The sequence below is a fragment of the Mustela putorius genome, unplaced genomic scaffold (genome assembly GCF_011764305.1).
Source record: "Mustela putorius furo isolate JIRA1106 unplaced genomic scaffold, ASM1176430v1.1 tig00000788_pilon_pilon_pilon, whole genome shotgun sequence".
Lineage (NCBI taxonomy): Eukaryota > Metazoa > Chordata > Mammalia > Carnivora > Mustelidae > Mustela > Mustela putorius.
Window position 1 is genome coordinate 4,423,670 of NW_025421481.1, and position 17,618 is coordinate 4,441,287.

Consider the following 17,618-nt stretch of genomic DNA (forward strand, 5'->3'; position numbering starts at 1 on the left):
TTGCAGTCAAGTATGGACACTTGGCCAAGGATGAGCCAAGAAGTTGTTCCCTTCCCAAAATTTGAATGGGGAATCTAGTGATTTATGGAAGCAGGAATGGTAGACAACCATCTCTGAATGCAATGGCAGTTGCAGCAAGATAGTTTCTGGGGGCAATTGTGTTGCTATGGTAGCTCTTTCAGTGACATGTGAGATGAGATGACGTAAGTTGAGGCATCCAGTAACTGGTAACACCGGCAGTGTTATGTGATGTCCTCACTTGGCCAGGTCTTTGAAGTGGTTAGGGTTTTACGTCTGGCTGCTTACTTTCCAGCTTCCTCAGAAATTCTGTAAGCCAGTTATCTCTTAATGCAGCCTAGTGAATACTTCAGTGAGGTAAAGCTTCAAAGCTGATTTCAGCTAGCTACAACCCAAAGAGTTCAAAATTCAGTATCAGGAAGTAGGGTGTTGTCGGCAGCAAATGCGAAAATGTGCAATTGGCAAATGCCAGACTTCTCAACACACTGCTCCTCGGTACTAAGAAAATAAATCTTTCAAATGCCTATTTCAGATAACGACCATAGGAAAAATAAACTGGGAGATTATTCCAAGAGGCAGAACCAGGGATCATGAAAGACAGGATGAAGGGCATTCCCTGTAGAGTAGAAAGACGTTCAACCTCATTGACTGAGAGGGACTCACTCCTCTCCCAGGCAGGAGTCTCACCATCTCTGTGTAGTCTGGGTAATATATGTGTTATAGGGAAGTGGTTTTCTGCTCTTGCCCTTTCCCAATCAGACTGTGTATTATAGTCTACTGTTGAACCATGAAGAGCAAACACAGTAATGGATCAGAGGAGACAAATGAACATTTGTATTAATCATGCTTCTAGCTTCTGTAAAATTGATGCTTTAACATCTGCCCTGCATGCATATGCCAGACCTGGCTCTGGACAACCCGGTAATAGGCCCGAGTTACCTTGCCTTGGCAAATTGCCTGCCTTGTTACCTTCTCCACCCCCCTCCAGGAATCCTCCCTAGGGTGTGACTTTTAAACACAAGTCAATCAATCCAGAGTCTACACCCCAACTGCTTTTCTTGTAGGGTTCTCATACCCTGGGTCACTATACCCATCCTAAACATCCCAGGGCCAGGTACCAGGCAACTAGGGGAAGCCTCTTTGGCCACTGAATTATTCAAAACAGCCAACCTTAAACCTGTTCACCTGCCTCATCCATTTCTTCTTGCAGAAACCACAATAAAACCTCTTGCCCATAGTCCCCCTCCCATCTGCCTCATGACTGACCCACGTACTTCTCCACGAAGCCACCTTGGCAAGATGTATACTCTCTCTTGGAACTGTTGGAGTGCAATAAATTATCTCTTTGATGACACTCTTACCATGACTAAAAAATGGTGTTAAAACTGCATTACCCAACAATCCTGGACTTGCATGTAGTAACCTGATGAAACTTAAGATTACGTCCTCTCAGGGAGTACGTGAATAATTTCAACAAAGGCCTGAACACCTTTTAAGTGTATGTAGAGATATCGGGCAATCAGAGAAGTGGACTACAGCAAACATTGTTGGTTTTCTACTCAATATCTTTACTCTCTCCTTTCAGGCAAAACACCAGTTTTATTCAGGTATTAATCCCTCTCTTCATGGACTCAAGGGATCATTTTCCTCTTCCAGAATTAAATTCCATTTGGTCTGAGCCATTCTCAATGGTCTCTTTCCCTTGCCAGTCAATGACTCAGGATTGAGCAGGGATCGCAGGTATGGACAATAGATGTTTTAGGGGGGTTCTGGAAAATTTCCCCAACTGCAAAGAGGGAACTAGATTAAGTGGCTCTTTCTGTTGGTGGACATTGCTGTGCTGACAGAACCGGAATGCAGTAGTCACTTTACTTGTAGCAAACCTGAGGATAAGGCCAATGGCAAGAAAGCATAACCAAAGACTCATCAGAAAACAAAGCCAGAACAATAATGTATCACAGTTGTAGCCTACTCTTTTTCATTTGGACTTCTTGATCTGTGAGACAGTAAATTTTCTTTCTTAAACTAGTTTGAGTCAAAGGCTTTCATTACTTGGAAGCCCATAGCCCATAGCCCATAGCCCATTCCAACAAGTCTCCCTTTTACTAAGAGTTGATAAGAAACGAAGTTTTCCAAAAGGTAGCAGAGTCACTCTAAAACTTGTAAATGTCATCTTTCATCACATAAATTACGGTAATTTAATTACTTATGTAAAGCATGATTGTTAAAATTGTACTTGTTCACCTACATTATAAAGTGTTGATTACAGGAAATTGTTCACTTAAGCTGCCTATGAACTCACTAGCCTTTTGTTGATTAATTCCCTACTACAAATCCTGGATGAGTGTGCTTATCAAAGAGAATCTTCACGAACTCCCACAGCTGTTGGAGATAAAGCTCTCTCTGATAGCACATCCAAGTGTTGTACAAAGCTTTGTTCTTGCATAATTTGCAAACTTCTCGTATTTGAACCACATCTATTTCTTTGACATGTATTGTTCATTTATCTGACCATGGATACATTCATGTGCTCTCTGTATTCGGATTTCTGATTCTGGGGCCCACTACTGAAAAAAACCTAGATGCTCTACATTCTTCTTCCACATTTAGTCCTTTATTTAATTGGTTCATGGCCAAGCTAAGTTAGGGCTGCTCCCGACACTCCTTGAGGTAGTGTATTTCACATATTCATGGGATGCCTCGCTGTGCTTGCCTGGCAAAGCACTCACAATCCCTACCCGCAGCCCCTTTTTTTCCTAAGTAACTACCCACTGCTTTTAAAATCCACCCAGGTTTAAATTAAAGCAGCAGCCACCCATCAAATCCAAACTAATATTGCAAAGGCAAACAGAGTATCCCCAGCTTTGAAATGAGGGGCAGGAAACTTGGAAGAAATGGTTTTCAGTTGTCAAAAATATAACTTTCACCAATTCACGAAAAAGTAGTAAATTGCTTTAAGCTTATTTTACAGTATCATTATCAAGAGCCTGTACCATCAAAATACACACTGAAATTCCATCCAAATTATACATGAGTTAGGTAAAAATATATGAACCAAAACATCTAAATATAAATTGTGGTTATGAGACTGTGTACAACACTCCAACTCTCGTGAAGGGCTGGCATCATGTCTGATAATAAGACATGTGACTATGAAAATATTCATGTGAATCAATGTGAATCTGAAAATATTCAGGGCCCCTTTTATAACTGTGTAATTGTAATTGCGTAATTGTATTTGTATAATTTTTGTAAACTCTGGAGATTGAGAGATTGATTTCAGGCACAGTCCTTTAAAAATAAGGAACTAAAAGCAATGAAAAATAATAAATTCCTCATATCCAGCAACACTGATGAACATCAATATATTAAAAGGAACAAAAGCAAATGCAGAAGGATACGAACTGTATGATTCATTTCAAGCGATGTTCAAGGTGGGCTTTGGAAAAACCAGTTATGAGATGCTGTATCATCATTTAGACAATGGTTAAGTGGATGTATCCATCAGTCTGTACAGGTTAGATGTAACTAATGCTGCCACACTGATGCACTTGACATAGTTCACAACGCCGTATGAGCCCAACCAATAAATTGCTCTTCAGTAAGGTATTTGGTAAACTTTAGTTAAGTATTAATAAAACTTACAAATCCACATTGATAGAACTGAGGTTTCACAACAGAAGCAGCCCTGTCTTTCACTTAACAGCACAGCTCACCAGAGAAGAGTTCAACTGAGTCATTCAGCCAGATGACTGTGACCAAAGGACAGACTGGGATACCATATACCAGGAAAAGACCGACCACAATAGAGTCTAACAAGTCTCTCTCCCCGGTCCTTGGGTGGTGACAGGGAGTAACACTCTGTTTCAAGTATGGTACGTGTCATACAATGTATGGAGGTTTTAGTGTTTGAGCAGCAGGAATGAACAGGTCTTTAAGGACCAACCTACTAAAATGGCTTTTGATCAGCCCACTTTTGTAAAAAGCAGAGCCCAGATTTCTGCCAAAGAGAAATCTACTCTGCAGAATACAGATGGAATCAGGGCTGACTGGAGGCTTTTTGGAGAATTGGCAAGATGAACCCTTCAAGCTGGCATTGGGTGTAGGTAGGACTTTGGAGAGAAAATGTTAATACAATTTTATTAAGTTATTTGCCAAATGAGCTGTGTGGTGAAACCTCTTCACCATTTCCTCTTTGCGACGTCTGGTAAAATTTGTATTTACAGAGCGTATTTCTTTGCAGAGAATGAACATAAATGCTAGGTCCTACTTTTTAAGGTTAGCATGATTGAACAGTCATCTCAGTTCCTCTGGGCTGCTGTAACAGAATACCGTAAACTGGGTGTCTTATAACCAGAAATTTCTTGCAGTTCAAGAACCTGGGAAGTCCAAGATCAGGGTACCAGCACATTCGGTGTCTCTAAGAGCCTGCTTCCTGGTTCACAGGAGGCCGTCATGTGTCCTCGCAAGGCAGAAGGGGCGAGGAAGCTCTTTGGGCCTCTTCTCAAGGCACTACACCCATTTGTGAGAGCTCTTCCTTCCAAAGAGCCTGCCTCCAAAAATCATCACACTAGGGATTAGGTTTCAACATACTTTGGGAAAGATGCAAACATTCAGTTTATTCCAGAAGGCCAGACTACATGTGCAGATAGCCAATATCATTACCTTCATTTAGTCTGCCATTTTTAAAGAATCCCTGAAAGACACAAAGAAAAAGGGTAATGGTAACAAATTATAAACTGGGTGGGCTCCAGGAAGCTCTTGGCCTGGACTGAAGATGGCCCATACAGTCTAGGAAGCTCTCCTCCATCATGGCAATACAGATGGGATACAAATCAATCTGCCAAGCAGGAAGTTAAGAAACAGGGTTTCTTTTTTCATTCCTAATGGAATACTCAGAATAAACCATAGCTTTCAAGTCCCGTTTCCTCCCTGGATTTATCTGCTAGCATCTATCCTTTTATCTTTTTCTCCAATTTTCCCAGCCTGATCTTAGCTGGGCTAGTTTAAGGGAGGAGGAAGTCCAGTTTTCCAAAGTTAGACCAGAGATAACAAGGCAAGAGCACCTTCTTGTGGCTGAGTGGCAGGATAGCAAGAAATCTTGGCTTCTGGATCTACCCCACCACAGAGATGCCAGGAAATGATGTGTGGGAAGTATAAACTTTGGAGTTCTATCATTAAGGTAGGTGGCATTTTCCTTAGATCATTTTTTTAGCGCCACAGAGTTGCAGACCATGAAGTCTGAAGTGCAGTGAAAATAAAGTTTTGAAAGTCATAAATGTACTTTAGCATGAAGACTATCATGTGCAATTATTTTGCTGTCGCTAAAGCTATCAGATAATACATTAGACTTTTTTTTTTTTTGCCTGAGTTTATGACAGGAAAACATTTAAATCTATATAGATCAAATCATCTCTACTAGCATTGTTTACCTAGAAGTACTGCATAAACAGTAAGAGTGAGGACATTTAGTTTGTATTTTCAAATGGGGCTGGACATTTAAAAGTTGTTCACTGGTAGATTTTTTTTCACAAAGTCTGTATAGATTATAAACCATTTAGTAAAAGATTAGAAACAATGACGTTCATTGTTTTTCCCTCTCCAGCATTTAAGAGAAAAATCCTGAAACTGGTACAGATTGCTGATGTCAGGAAATCATGAAATATAGCGTATTTAGCAATCAGGGTGACTTAGCTCATGGTAATCAGCGTATGGACAATTATAATTTGCATTCCAGTTACTGAAGCTGAGAAAGCCTTGCTCAGGTTGAACATACGGCGAGTAGAAGAACTCTTTTTCTAAGAAATAAGATGGAGAGAGTCTTTGGAGAATGGCCTCACTGAACTGGTAAGTTAGCTTTCTCCGGATTTTAGTGACTTCCCCAGTTCTTCCATAATTCCTCAGTGCTCTGGCCATTTTCTGGTAAGTCATGGTCTTCCGATTGCCTTTTCTTTTCCCCCAAAGTTGGGCAAGTTTTTCTTTGTTTTTTGACACAAACTGGAAGATGCCTTTGGTTTTATCTACCCACTGAATACAAGATGCCATCTCAGGATTACACAGGGATTCATGAAGGTATTCGAACAGTCGGAGCTTCTTCCTGCCTAAAATGGAGAAAAACAATGTCATATTCCACCGTGGCTACACACAAAGAACATTCTCAGGTAGGGTCTGTTGAGTGGCTACAAAACTCAAAAGCTGCATTGGGACTTCAAAGTCAGACATCTGTTTTGGGCCCTACTGAAGTTTCAGTTGGACCATACTTTGTTGGGGATGTTTAAAAAATTTTGTACTGTCCTTTACTGGAAAACGGAAGCCTGATGCCTCTTTATCCGAATCTACCCTCTGTCAGGGGATCTTTCTTCGCAATTAAATCTTGACTACCCATTCCAGGTCATATTTTAGAACAACAAAACTGAGAAAATGAACTGCGAAGTTTAGTGGTTTTAAGTAAAGTGAAGCCTCAAAAGCCATTTTCACAAAGCAAATCATTTGAAAGGGCTTTATTCAAATGAGTTAAGTCAAATGAGGTAAGGAATGTGAATGTATTTTTTAAAAAATGCAAAATAGTATTCAAATATAAAGTAGTGTTAGTGAAACTAATATCGAAGACTTAGATTTAAAAAAAAAAAGACAAAAACCGTGGCTCTACCTAGTTATGTGAAATGAGAAAGAGCAGAAGAGAATTTTTTTTTCAAAGATTTTATTTACTTATTTCACAGAGAGAGATCACAAGTAGGCATAGAGGCAGGCAGAGAGAGAGAGGAGGAAGCAGGCTCCCTGCTGAGCCGAGAGCCCAATGCGGGACTCGATCCCGGGACCCCGAGATCACAGCTGGAGCCGAAGGCAGCGGCCTAACCCACTGAGCCACCCAGGTGCCCGAGAAAGAGCAGACAGAAGAAAATGGAATGGAGAAGCCACCTTTACTGCCATCTTCATGACATTCTGGTATCATTTATGAGCAGTTAACAATGGGTACTATGATTTTTTCATTGCTGTGAAATAAAATGGCACTACCAGAGTTTTTCCCTCTTTCGGAATATAGTCCTTTATATTTCATAATGTCTAGACAGAAAACTTTAGGAGGATTTACTTTGATTTTTGTTCAGTTGACTGGATGTCTTTGGCCTAACAGAGAACCAAGGGGGACAGCCCATTTTGTGACTTCTGAATTGGCCTGTAAATACGATGCCTCATCAGATCTGCCAATAGCTTAACATAACCACAGCCGAATTCCCTTTTCCCCTCGAGAGTGTGGAATAGTGGATTCCCAAACTGCTTTGAACAGTCTCTGGGGAGTAACACTCTTGCATCAATCATCATTCATCCCAAAACCTCAAAGGTTTTTAAGAAGATTATCTTTTTGCTTTATATTATCTTGAAATTACAAATTAAGAAATGAAAGGGACTTACCAAAAAACACATCATGAATTGAAAGTCACAGCCTTAAATAAACTTTGTCTCTTATCCAGTGGTCAAACAATAATGGATCCTCACCTTTTAAAATGTTTTCAGTTTTGAAAGAAGTACTGAAACTTATTTTAAAAAGTATCATGCGCTCAGAGTAAAAGATTCAAACAGAAGCACAGTGAAAGTAAAATTCCAGTCTATTCTCATACGTGTTTTTAAAATTAAAAAAATTTGCACATAAACATATGCATATCTTTTAAAAATGTCAGAGGTATCATATTATTTTGCTTTTTCAGTAAGTAATAGATCATTAAGTCAGAGAACAATCAGAAATTAGCTACAGATGGGTAAAATACTCAGCTGTTGAAGTAACAACGGTTACTTCTGGGACATATCATGGAAAGAAAGAAGAACATTTCCACTTATTCCTTGTGAATTTCTGAATTCTGTGAACTTTTAATAATGTGCATTACTACTTTTAAATCATGGAATTAAAAAGGATTAAAACCAAAAACTGTACTTTAAGAGTTCTTTATCAGGGCGCCTGGGTGGCTCAGTGGGTTAAGCCGTTGCCTTCGGCTCAGGTCGTGATCTTGGGGTCCTGGGATCGAGTCCCGCATCGGGCTCTCTGCTCAGCGGGGAGCCTGCTTCCTCCTCTCTCTCTCTCTGCCTGCCTCTCTACCTACTTGTGATCTCTCTCTGTCAAATAAATAAAATCTTTAAAAAAAAAAAAAAGAGTTCTTTATCAACACGTAAGATATGCCTTCACGCCTTTTAACAGCTCTGTGTTCTGTTTTATACGTGTACTATTTTTCTCTGGATAATGACTCCCCAAGTAATTTCAAAATTTCAGGTGGAAGAAGAAACTTCAAAAACCAAAAATTATGGGTGTTATGTCCCATACCGGCAAAGCTTTACACCATAAAACATCAAAGAAAAGATACAGGTTTTTAGTTAAAAAATAATAATAGTGACAAGCTAAACACTTGGACAGAGGTAGAAGTAATATTCTCCTTGTATTAAATTACTACTAGTAATAGTTCAATATTCAATACAAAAATCCAGTGATACAGATTTATTTTACGTGTGTGATTTTATGCCTTATTCCCTTGCTAGATTATTGCTGAATATTTAAAATTTTGTTCTAGGATACAGTATGCTAGGATGCAGACATAGGAACGAAAGTAGTTTTTCAAAAAAAATTTACTGAAAATAATTTAGAAACTGTGATAAAGTATCATTAAAAACAATTTCATTGTAAAATTATGATGCATCTTACACTTCTCTGTACCTTATATACCGATGCAGTAAACAGGTTCCATTCTTTTCCTTTAACAAACATTGTAAGGAACATCCTAATGTATATTGGGTACACATGTGTACACACACACACACACCCTACAGTATTATGAGAAATAATCCAGAGCCAAGCTGTGAATGTAATGCTTTACATGGACTTCCTCATTTAATTTTTACAGTCATTACAATCTTTGTACAATTATCATTATTTGTTCTTTGAATGAGGACACTGTGGTACAAAAGGTTAAGTCATTTTCCCAGGCTCACACAATTAACCCAGAGTTCACACTCACTCAGTTATGTAGTCCCTAAGAGTCAAAAGATATTAACATTTGAATTTTGGTAGTTATTGCCAAACGGCCTTTCAAAACTTTGTACCAATTTGTACTCAATCCAATAACATATGGCAACATAGAGGCTACTATCCTGCTTTATCACTTTACCCATCTGTTGGGTGAGATCACCATCAGCTTAAATTTATGAAATCAGGATTTCAAGTTTATGAAATACTGAATTATGATGAAACTTCATTTGCAGGAAATGTAATGGAGAAAATAACTTCCATACCAAGCCCTTCACAATTAGTGTTAAGACTGCTAAAACAACTAATGGAAAAGTTTCCCTTTCTACACCCCAAATATAGACACATTATTCATGAATACAGATTTACTTGAGTGAAGTGACACTCTACAGCTTCACATTTCTATGAAGCAAGGGGAATCCTCACCCAAGATGAGTGGCTTGGAGTGGCTCAGCCTGTCAGAGGTCAATTATTCTTAATTACAGTACTAGAGTATTTTGCAAACACAGTTCGAAATTCAGGTATGAAATCCCTTTAAAGTGTCTTTGAAGATGATTTGGTTCTTTTACCTATAGAAAGACTGATGGATCAGGGCACCTGGGTGGCTCAGTGGGTTAAAGCCTCTGCCTTCTGCTCAGGTCATGGTCTCAGGGTCCTGGGATTGAGCCCTGCATTGGGCTCTCTGCTCAGCAGGGAGCCTGCTTTCCCTTCCTCTCTCTCTCTCTCTACCTGCCTTTCTGCCTACTGTGATCTCTATCAAATAAATAAATTAAATTAAATTAAAAAAAGACTGATGGATCCACATACCTTTTCCTCCCTTTTGATGGAGAACAGCAGGTTGTACCATCTGATTTTCAGGGATGTTTGGCAGAGATGGATGAGTATTTCCTTCAAAATAGAGGTCCGCAGCACTGTTCTATATAAATAATGCAGCAGGATGTTAGTGGGACTTTCCATGTGGCCCCAGCTGATGGCTAAAGGCAAAAGCTGAGGACAAAAAGAGTGCTAAGCATCTCCCAAATTCTAAAAAGCAGAATCCTCAACTGCAGCCAGATTTATCTCCCAGAGCAGAACTAGCCTCAAGCCCACATGGAGAGAAGACCAAGGGGCAGAAGCTACTCTTTGGCCCTGTGAAGACTTTCATACAATCCCCTTCCTATGAGAAAGAGGAGGGACTTGCTTCCTCCCTTATCCCTAAATATACCAGTGAGAAAGGAAAACTTTGAAGAATTATTAGTACAAACTTGAAGTGCCAGCACAAAGGGGAAGATGGGCTTTCACTCCTCTGTTGGATGTCCATCTGGGCAAGAAGAAACAAAGGGAGAAAGATGGCAGCCAAGGAAGGGCACAGCCAAGAGAGGGGACAGGCGGAAGCAGCTCGAACTCTTACCATTACATTCAGAAAGCAAATGTAGGTCTTCATGGGGTCATCTAATGAAGATGACTTGAACCACCCCAACATATCCCATGTAAGAGGCTTCCCAGCAGGCAAGAAGTCCCCAACCATAGATGCTGGGATATGTCCTAGGGACTGGAAGTTGAAGAGGAAGCAGGGCTGCCAGATTCAGCAAATAAAAATACTGCTGTATTTCACCTGGTAACCCCAAGCGGAGGTAGAAGAGGTTAAGCTGGAACCTAAATTCCCTGTTCAAAGAAATGTCTTGTGGAAAGGCCCTAATGGAACAATTTAGAGGGTCAGGAAGAGGACATCTGACATAGCATGGTTGAAAGTAGTGACTGGAAAAAAAAGAAACGAAAAGAAAGAAAAGAAAAAAACCATTTCATATTTATACTGCACCACATTAAGATAGCTGGCATTGGGGCGCCTGGGTGGCTCAGTGGGTTAAGCCGCTGCCGCAGGGCTCAATCCCAGAACCCCGGGATCATGACCCGAGCCCAAGGCAGCGGCTCAACCCACTGAGCCACCCAGGCGCCTCCAGTCCATTAAGTTTTTAACGCTCTTGGTTTTGGTTCAGGTCATGTGTTCTGGATCATGGGACTGAGCCTTGTATCAGGCTCTTACAAGGCTCTGTGCTCAGGAGAGTCTCCTTGAGTTTCTTTTTCCTTTCCCTCTACCCCTTGCCCCACTCTCTCTCTCAAATAAGGAAATAAATCTTTTAAAGAAAAAAAAAAAAAAGAGGGGCGTCTGGGTGGCTCAGTGGGTTAAGCCGCTGCCTTCGGCTCAGTTCATGATCTCAGGGTCCTGGGATCAAGTCCTGCATCGGGCTCTCTGCTCAGCAGGGAGCCTGCTTCCCTTCCTCTCTCTCTGCCTGCCCCTCTGCCTACTTGTGATCTCTGTCAAATAAATAAATAAAATCTTAAAAAAAAAAAAAAAGATAGCTGGCATTAAGAAAACAATACAGGGACACCTGGGTAGTACAGTCCATTAAGGTTTTTTTTTTTTAAAGATTTTATTTATTTGACAGAGAGAGATCACAAGCAGGCAGAGAGGCAGGCAGAGAGGGAGGCGGAAGCAGGCTCCCCGCTGAGCAGAGAGCCCAACGCAGGGCTCCATCCCAGAACCCCGGGATCATGACCCGAGCCCAAGGCAGCGGCTCAACCCACTGAGCCACCCAGGCGCCTCCAGTCCATTAAGTTTTTAACGCTCTTGGTTTTGGTTCAGGTCATGTGTTCTGGATCATGGGACTGAGCCTTGTATCAGGCTCTTACAAGGCTCTGTGCTCAGGAGAGTCTCCTTGAGTTTCTTTCTGCTTTCCCTCTACCCCTGGCCCCACTCTCTCTCTCAAATAAGGAAATAAATCTTTAAAAAAAAAAAAAAAAAAGAGGGGCGCCTGGGTGGCTCAGTGGGTTCAAGCCTCTGCCTTCAGCTCAGATCATGATCCCAGGGTCACATTGGGTTTTCTGCTCAACAGGGAGCCTGCTTCCCCCCCCCCTCTCTGCCTGCCTCTCTGCCTACTTGTGGTCTGTCAAATAAATACAATTTTTAAAAAAGTAGTAATACAAAGAACACATGAATAGAGAGATAAATGGTGGGAACACTTTGTTTACAGGGGGATGTAGCTAGCTCTGCGTTTAGAAAGGGCAACAGAACAGGTTAATACAAGATTATAGGTAAAGCGAATGCAGGGGAAGTTTGGCCTTTGCCCTATGGCTTTTAGGGGAACCATATTATTTTTCAATTTTCCAAATGGACAAGAAGCAGTAATATAAGAACCCTAAAAACACCTCCTTGTAGAAGTCATTCAAACCCTGATGCTGGGTGAAAAGCAATGACAGACGGCAGTTTCCTTCTTGACAGCATTACCAAGGACCACCCATGAGGTCCAATTTACACCACTGATGTCTGTGAGCTTTCTCTGCTCAGCTGCCTCTAAGCTGGGTTTCAGCGAGCATACACCAAGTGGCATACACCAAGTGGAACGCAGGTGTGAAGAGGGAATTTGCCTGATACCGGGAGATGATCTACTGGTACATGTACTCACTATTACTGTTCTCCAATTATAGACAGGTTCCTCTGTAGGCAGCATACCATAGCAGGTGGAATTTCCTCTGACTTGAGAGCAGTGGTTGATGAAAGCCAGGTAATTTTTGTAATCTAATTTAAAAACAGAGAAAGAAACTCCAAAAGTCAAAGTTTATAACTGTGTGTGTGTGCCTAATGTATGTATGTTTATATACGCATATATACTTATGTATGTGGTTGCTTCATGATGTGTTCTCTACAACTTTGTATTTCCCTGTGTTTATTGCATTATGTTGGTATCACAGTCTTCTTTTTCATATCCCATTTCCCTTACTGGAGCACATGTTCCTTGCAAGCAGAGACCCCATGATTTCTTTTATCTTGGAACTTACCACATCATGTGTTCCCTCAAGAGGCAAGATACCTATACTTCACCTACACTATCTACAGTAGGAACAGTAAGAATTTACTCTCAAAGAAAAGAATATTCTCCTGAGTAGAGTATCTCCTGTATGGAAGGTCTATAAAATAAATTAGAATAACCAAAAAGCCCACTCCAAACAGTTAAAATTATTAGATAAATATCAACCAGATATACTTAATAGTGCTAGTATTTTTTTTTATGTACTAGTATTTTATGTGCTAGTTTTCCTATGTGGAATGTCATTCTCTAGATTCTTTGCATTTTCATATGTGACACTTTAAATTTACATAAGCTAGGGTTTAACCCTGCAAGCTTTTCGCTTGTTAGAATAAACCTTAGATGCACTAGATAAAAATGCTCTTCTCTGTTACAATTATTCGTGTGTCTGTGTCATGAAGAAGGCATTTGATGTACCGAAAGCAGCTGACTGACACTGTACCTGGGGAGTATTGAAGATCTCCCGTTGAATGCTGCCTCAGTACCTCAAAAGCATCTTCAAAGGCTTGTCCCAGCTTGTCTTGTTCAATGCAGGACTGCTAGAAAGGCAGAATCCTCAAGTTATGAAATTATCAAGAAATTATCAATTGAACTTCATCTTTCTACTGTAAAGGGTGGTTTCTCACCCACGACACTACTGATACCCGAGTTTGGCTAAGTCGTTACTGCAGGGGGCTGTTGTGTGCCCGGCAGAAAATCTAGCAGCATCCCTGGTCTCCACCCACTCACTGGATGGCAGCAGCACTCTCTCAACCCTGGTTGAAATCCACTGCTCTGTAACATCTAGTATTTAGAGAACAGTCCTCATTCTATGAAACAGTATTTAACATTCTCTTACAAGTTTAGTAGGAGTTGTATTGCAGGAGACGGATTTGGAAAAAGGGATCAAGAAATAAGTCAAGCAAAGTGTCAATTGTCATATGGTTTCACTTATTTGTGGAGCATAACAAATAACACGGAGGACAAGGGGAGATGGCGAGGAGAAGGGAGTTGCGGGAAATTGGAAGGGGAGGTGAGCCATGAGACACTATGGACTCTGAAAAACAACCTGAGGGTTTTGAAGGGGTGGGGGGGGGGTGGGAGGTTGGGGGAACCAGGTGGTGGGTATTAGGGAGGGAGCGTATTGCATGGAGCACTGGGTGTGGTGCAAAAACTGTGAATTGTTACGCTGAAAAGAAAAAATTAAAAAACAAATACAAAAACGAACAAACAAAAGAACTATCTTTCACAGAACAATCTGAATCGGTACTTAAAATGCAAATGCTCTTCATTTCAAAAACATATCCCTGAGACATAGAATTAAACTTTTTTTTTTTTTAACTTTTATGTATTTGAGATAGAGACACAGAGAGTGTGTGAGCAGGGAGGGGCAAAGGGGGAGGGAGGGAGAATCTGATGCAGATTCCATACTGAGCACGGAACCCGATGCAGGGCTTGATTCCACCTCCAGACCATGACCCAACCTGCAACCAGGAGTTGGACCCTTAACCCACTGAACCACACAGGTGCCCCCATATTAAACGGTTCTGCAAACCATTTCATACCCTTATAATCCGAACCACAGATTACTTTCAAAATGGAGGATACTGATCCTTCAAGAGATGCTCATCCTCCAAATCATCCAAGGGAAGACTGGAAAATGACAACTTACCATGCTTCATTAATATATCGGCAATTCTGAAAAAGATTAATAAAAAAATTAGTAGTGTATTTAATTTGCCTCTGAATTAAAAGCTCTTACTCAAAATATTTTCTGAAGATACCATTTAAAAACCAAAGTACCATCCGAAGTCTCTTTAATGAGTACACATTTTTCTTCTTACAAAATTTCCTACAAACATTTTTTTTAATTATTACAAAACTTTTTAAATGTTAAAAGTAGCTCAACAGGGTTAATTACCTAAAGTTGTTTAACTTGTAAGAGAGTTTTAATAAAAATTACTGAGAAGAGTATTTATAATTAAAGTATTTAAGGGGCGTCTGACTGGCTGGGTCAGAAGGGGACTCTTGATCTCGGTGTTTTGAGTTTGAGCCTCACATTGGGTGTAATAAATTCTTAAAAAGAAAAGTTATTTAAAAATTCTGAAAATCAGAAACCTTTTTACCTTAGCATAGCTCTCCATTTATAATGTTGTGGGTTTTTTCCCCTCAGTCTTTCTCGTGTCAGCCTACTGAGAATCTGGTGAAGAAAGGCTTTCTCTCTCTTGAAATGTGAATCTACATTACAAATAAAATTTACCCTGTAAAACCCATCCATTCACTAGAAAAGATAGGAACCCTGATCTACTTTCTAATCCCTGTTAGATTCTGTTCTAAACAAACAGTGATTTAAAAAAAAAAAAACCAACATTAAATGGTTTTTTAAAAAAGATTAACATTCTGCAGACTAAAAACATATCTGCATAACAAGAAAGAGCATGGGGGGGCATAATTGCTTATTTTTTTATTTAGCACAAGCAACTGTTTACACATTATCATTTATCCCACCAATGCAGTGAGCCTGTTAACACTACAGAATACAGAGATGATTTAATCCAATACACTATTATACATATCCATCAATATAATAATTACATCAGTATAATACATCAGACACTAACATTCTATTCAGCTCTTCGAAATCACTATACCAGTCAGTTAAAAGAAAATGTGAGGAAAAAAAAAATCGCTAAAAACAAAGTCAACTATGTGAGGTTAACAGTGTTAACTAACCTTACTGTGGTTACCATTTCATAATATATTTGCATGTCAGAGTATCACATTTTCCACCTTAAACTTACACTTTCTTTTATGTCAATTATATCTCAAAAAAGCTGGAAGACAGCTTCCTATGTGAGAAATGTTGAACAATTTAGCAAAAACTTAAGAGAAAAAAAATAAAGAAAACCCATAAATCACTGCCTGGGCTATGATCCCTAATAAATATTATCAGTATATGTGTTTTTGTAAAAAGGCAAGTCAATGAACTTTCAATTAATTATGCCTCAACTCATATGCACTACAGCAAATACATGAATGGTGTACTTTCAATCAAATACTTAAATAACTTGGACTAAAATACACGACAAAACACAACTATCGCAACTCTTAAAAGTAGCAAACCCAAAGGGAAAAAAAAAGCTCAAAAACGCTATTGATTACTTCAATTGCTTAATCTTTCTTGTATCTGAACAGTTGATACAAGAAACATTCTTTAGGCCAAAGGAGAAAATTAGCACAAGGTATTTTGAGAATCAGAAGCTAAACACTTACCAGGAAGACACTTCAGCTCTTTACAAAGTAGATGTTTCATTAATATCAGAATCGTTAAGACAGAACTGTCAAGAACTCACTGGCAGAGTTGCATTAAATAGCTGTTTTTAAGGAAGTGCTACAAAAGGGGATTTTTTTTAAAAGATACAGTGTACTCACGATTTCTATTTCATGATACGGCCAACAGACTCCAGGGGCTATTATTTTGAAGAAACACGTAGAAGTTGATATCCCCTGGGCCAAAAGCATCCAAACAGACCCCATGAATCCCGCTCAGCATTAACTGCAGCACCTCTGGACCCCGCAAACACACTGGAAACCTCTGACCTGCACAACTCTCGTTCATCCCTTTTTGTTCCTGTTTTTCCCCTGATTCTAGATCCTATATTGCTTTTCTTGCCGGGACTATAAACAACCTTCACTCTGGCCTTCCCAAATTGGCCTCTTCCCTTTCAAACCTCTTCACTCCTACCCATCGTCTTAAGAGATCCTAAAGGTTCCCGCTCTTGTCCTCCGGCTCCTCATCCCAACCTTACCCTCATTTACCACAATTTATTTTAGGAGCAGGAAGTAGAGTCCATTGCTATGGTCTTCCTTGCATACCTAAATCCAGCAGAGGCTCCCCAACAGTCAGGAATGGCTCATGCCTGGTGATCTGGGATACACTTGAAGCTGCGGATTTGCAGAGAAGTCCAGTTCTCTTACTTAGCTAAAAGTTCTATTGGAAATGGATTTTGGTGGCTCTGATGAAAATTGTGGGGTGCTCCCTCCACCTCTAATTCTTCCTTCCCAGTCCATCACAGGCCCACTTACCCATTCCATTTTACCTGTCTATCAGGGTCTGATCTAGTATCCACAAGGACCCAGCAGAAGTAACTTCCTTTCTGAAACACGTGTCTGAACCAACCTTACCTAACTGCAGCCTTCTACCATTTTAATAGATATCACATTTCGCCAGGGGGAAAACCACGTAAGAATTTTTTGTAAACCTCGTGGGTGGGGAGAGAGACTTTTCTGTTTTGCATTGCTGGAATCTGAGCTCACCTTTGATACGAGAGTATTGTTCTGGACTGGCTACTTTTTGGACCCAATTTGTTATGCAAATGTAAACACACTTCTACTCTTCTGAAATGTAGATGTTATAGTAAAGACTGTATAACACTGTAATCACTGATGTTGATGAGGTTTTAATCTGTACCATTTCCCTGTCTACGCCCTCCGCTTTGTTCTATCCTATTCATTTATTAAACAAGTATGTATTTCTGAGCTTTTTTCTCTGGTGGACACTATGTAGTATCCAGGGACTATAACCTTGAACAAGTTCTATTGAGAAGGATTTTTTTTTCTTTTTCAGGGCAAACTATGCAAGTGTTAGAAAATGAGTACTAAGAGAATGGTAAGAGAAGGTGATAGGGAGAGAGTATGTAGTCATGATGAATGGTCACAAAAATTCTGAGTAGGGAATGTGTGTGTGAGCTGAAATCTAATGAAAAGAA

At 40.0% G+C, this 17,618-nt stretch overlaps 1 protein-coding gene across 4 annotated transcripts; it reads right to left on the reverse strand.

Moving 5' to 3' along the window:
- Nucleotides 1-1,588: 1,588 nt before the first annotated feature.
- SPIC (Spi-C transcription factor) lies at nt 1,589-16,196 on the reverse strand. Of its 4 annotated transcripts, none has more exons than XM_045084791.1 (7): nt 16,123-16,183; nt 14,976-15,087; nt 14,522-14,547; nt 13,313-13,406; nt 12,469-12,581; nt 9,833-9,941; nt 1,589-6,119 (listed from the first exon to the last, which is right to left on the reverse strand). In XM_045084791.1, exons 3-7 carry the CDS (start codon nt 14,522-14,524, stop codon nt 5,692-5,694), a joined length of 747 nt encoding a protein of 248 aa, XP_044940726.1. In that variant the 5' UTR covers nt 14,525-14,547; nt 14,976-15,087; nt 16,123-16,183; the 3' UTR covers nt 1,589-5,691. The 4 variants fall into 4 exon arrangements, with proteins under 4 accessions (XP_044940726.1, XP_004743027.1, XP_012906969.1 ...); XM_004742970.3 differs by having other exon boundaries at nt 13,313-13,409; XM_013051515.2 differs by lacking the exon at nt 14,976-15,087 and having other exon boundaries at nt 16,123-16,196.
- Nucleotides 16,197-17,618: the final 1,422 nt, after the last annotated feature.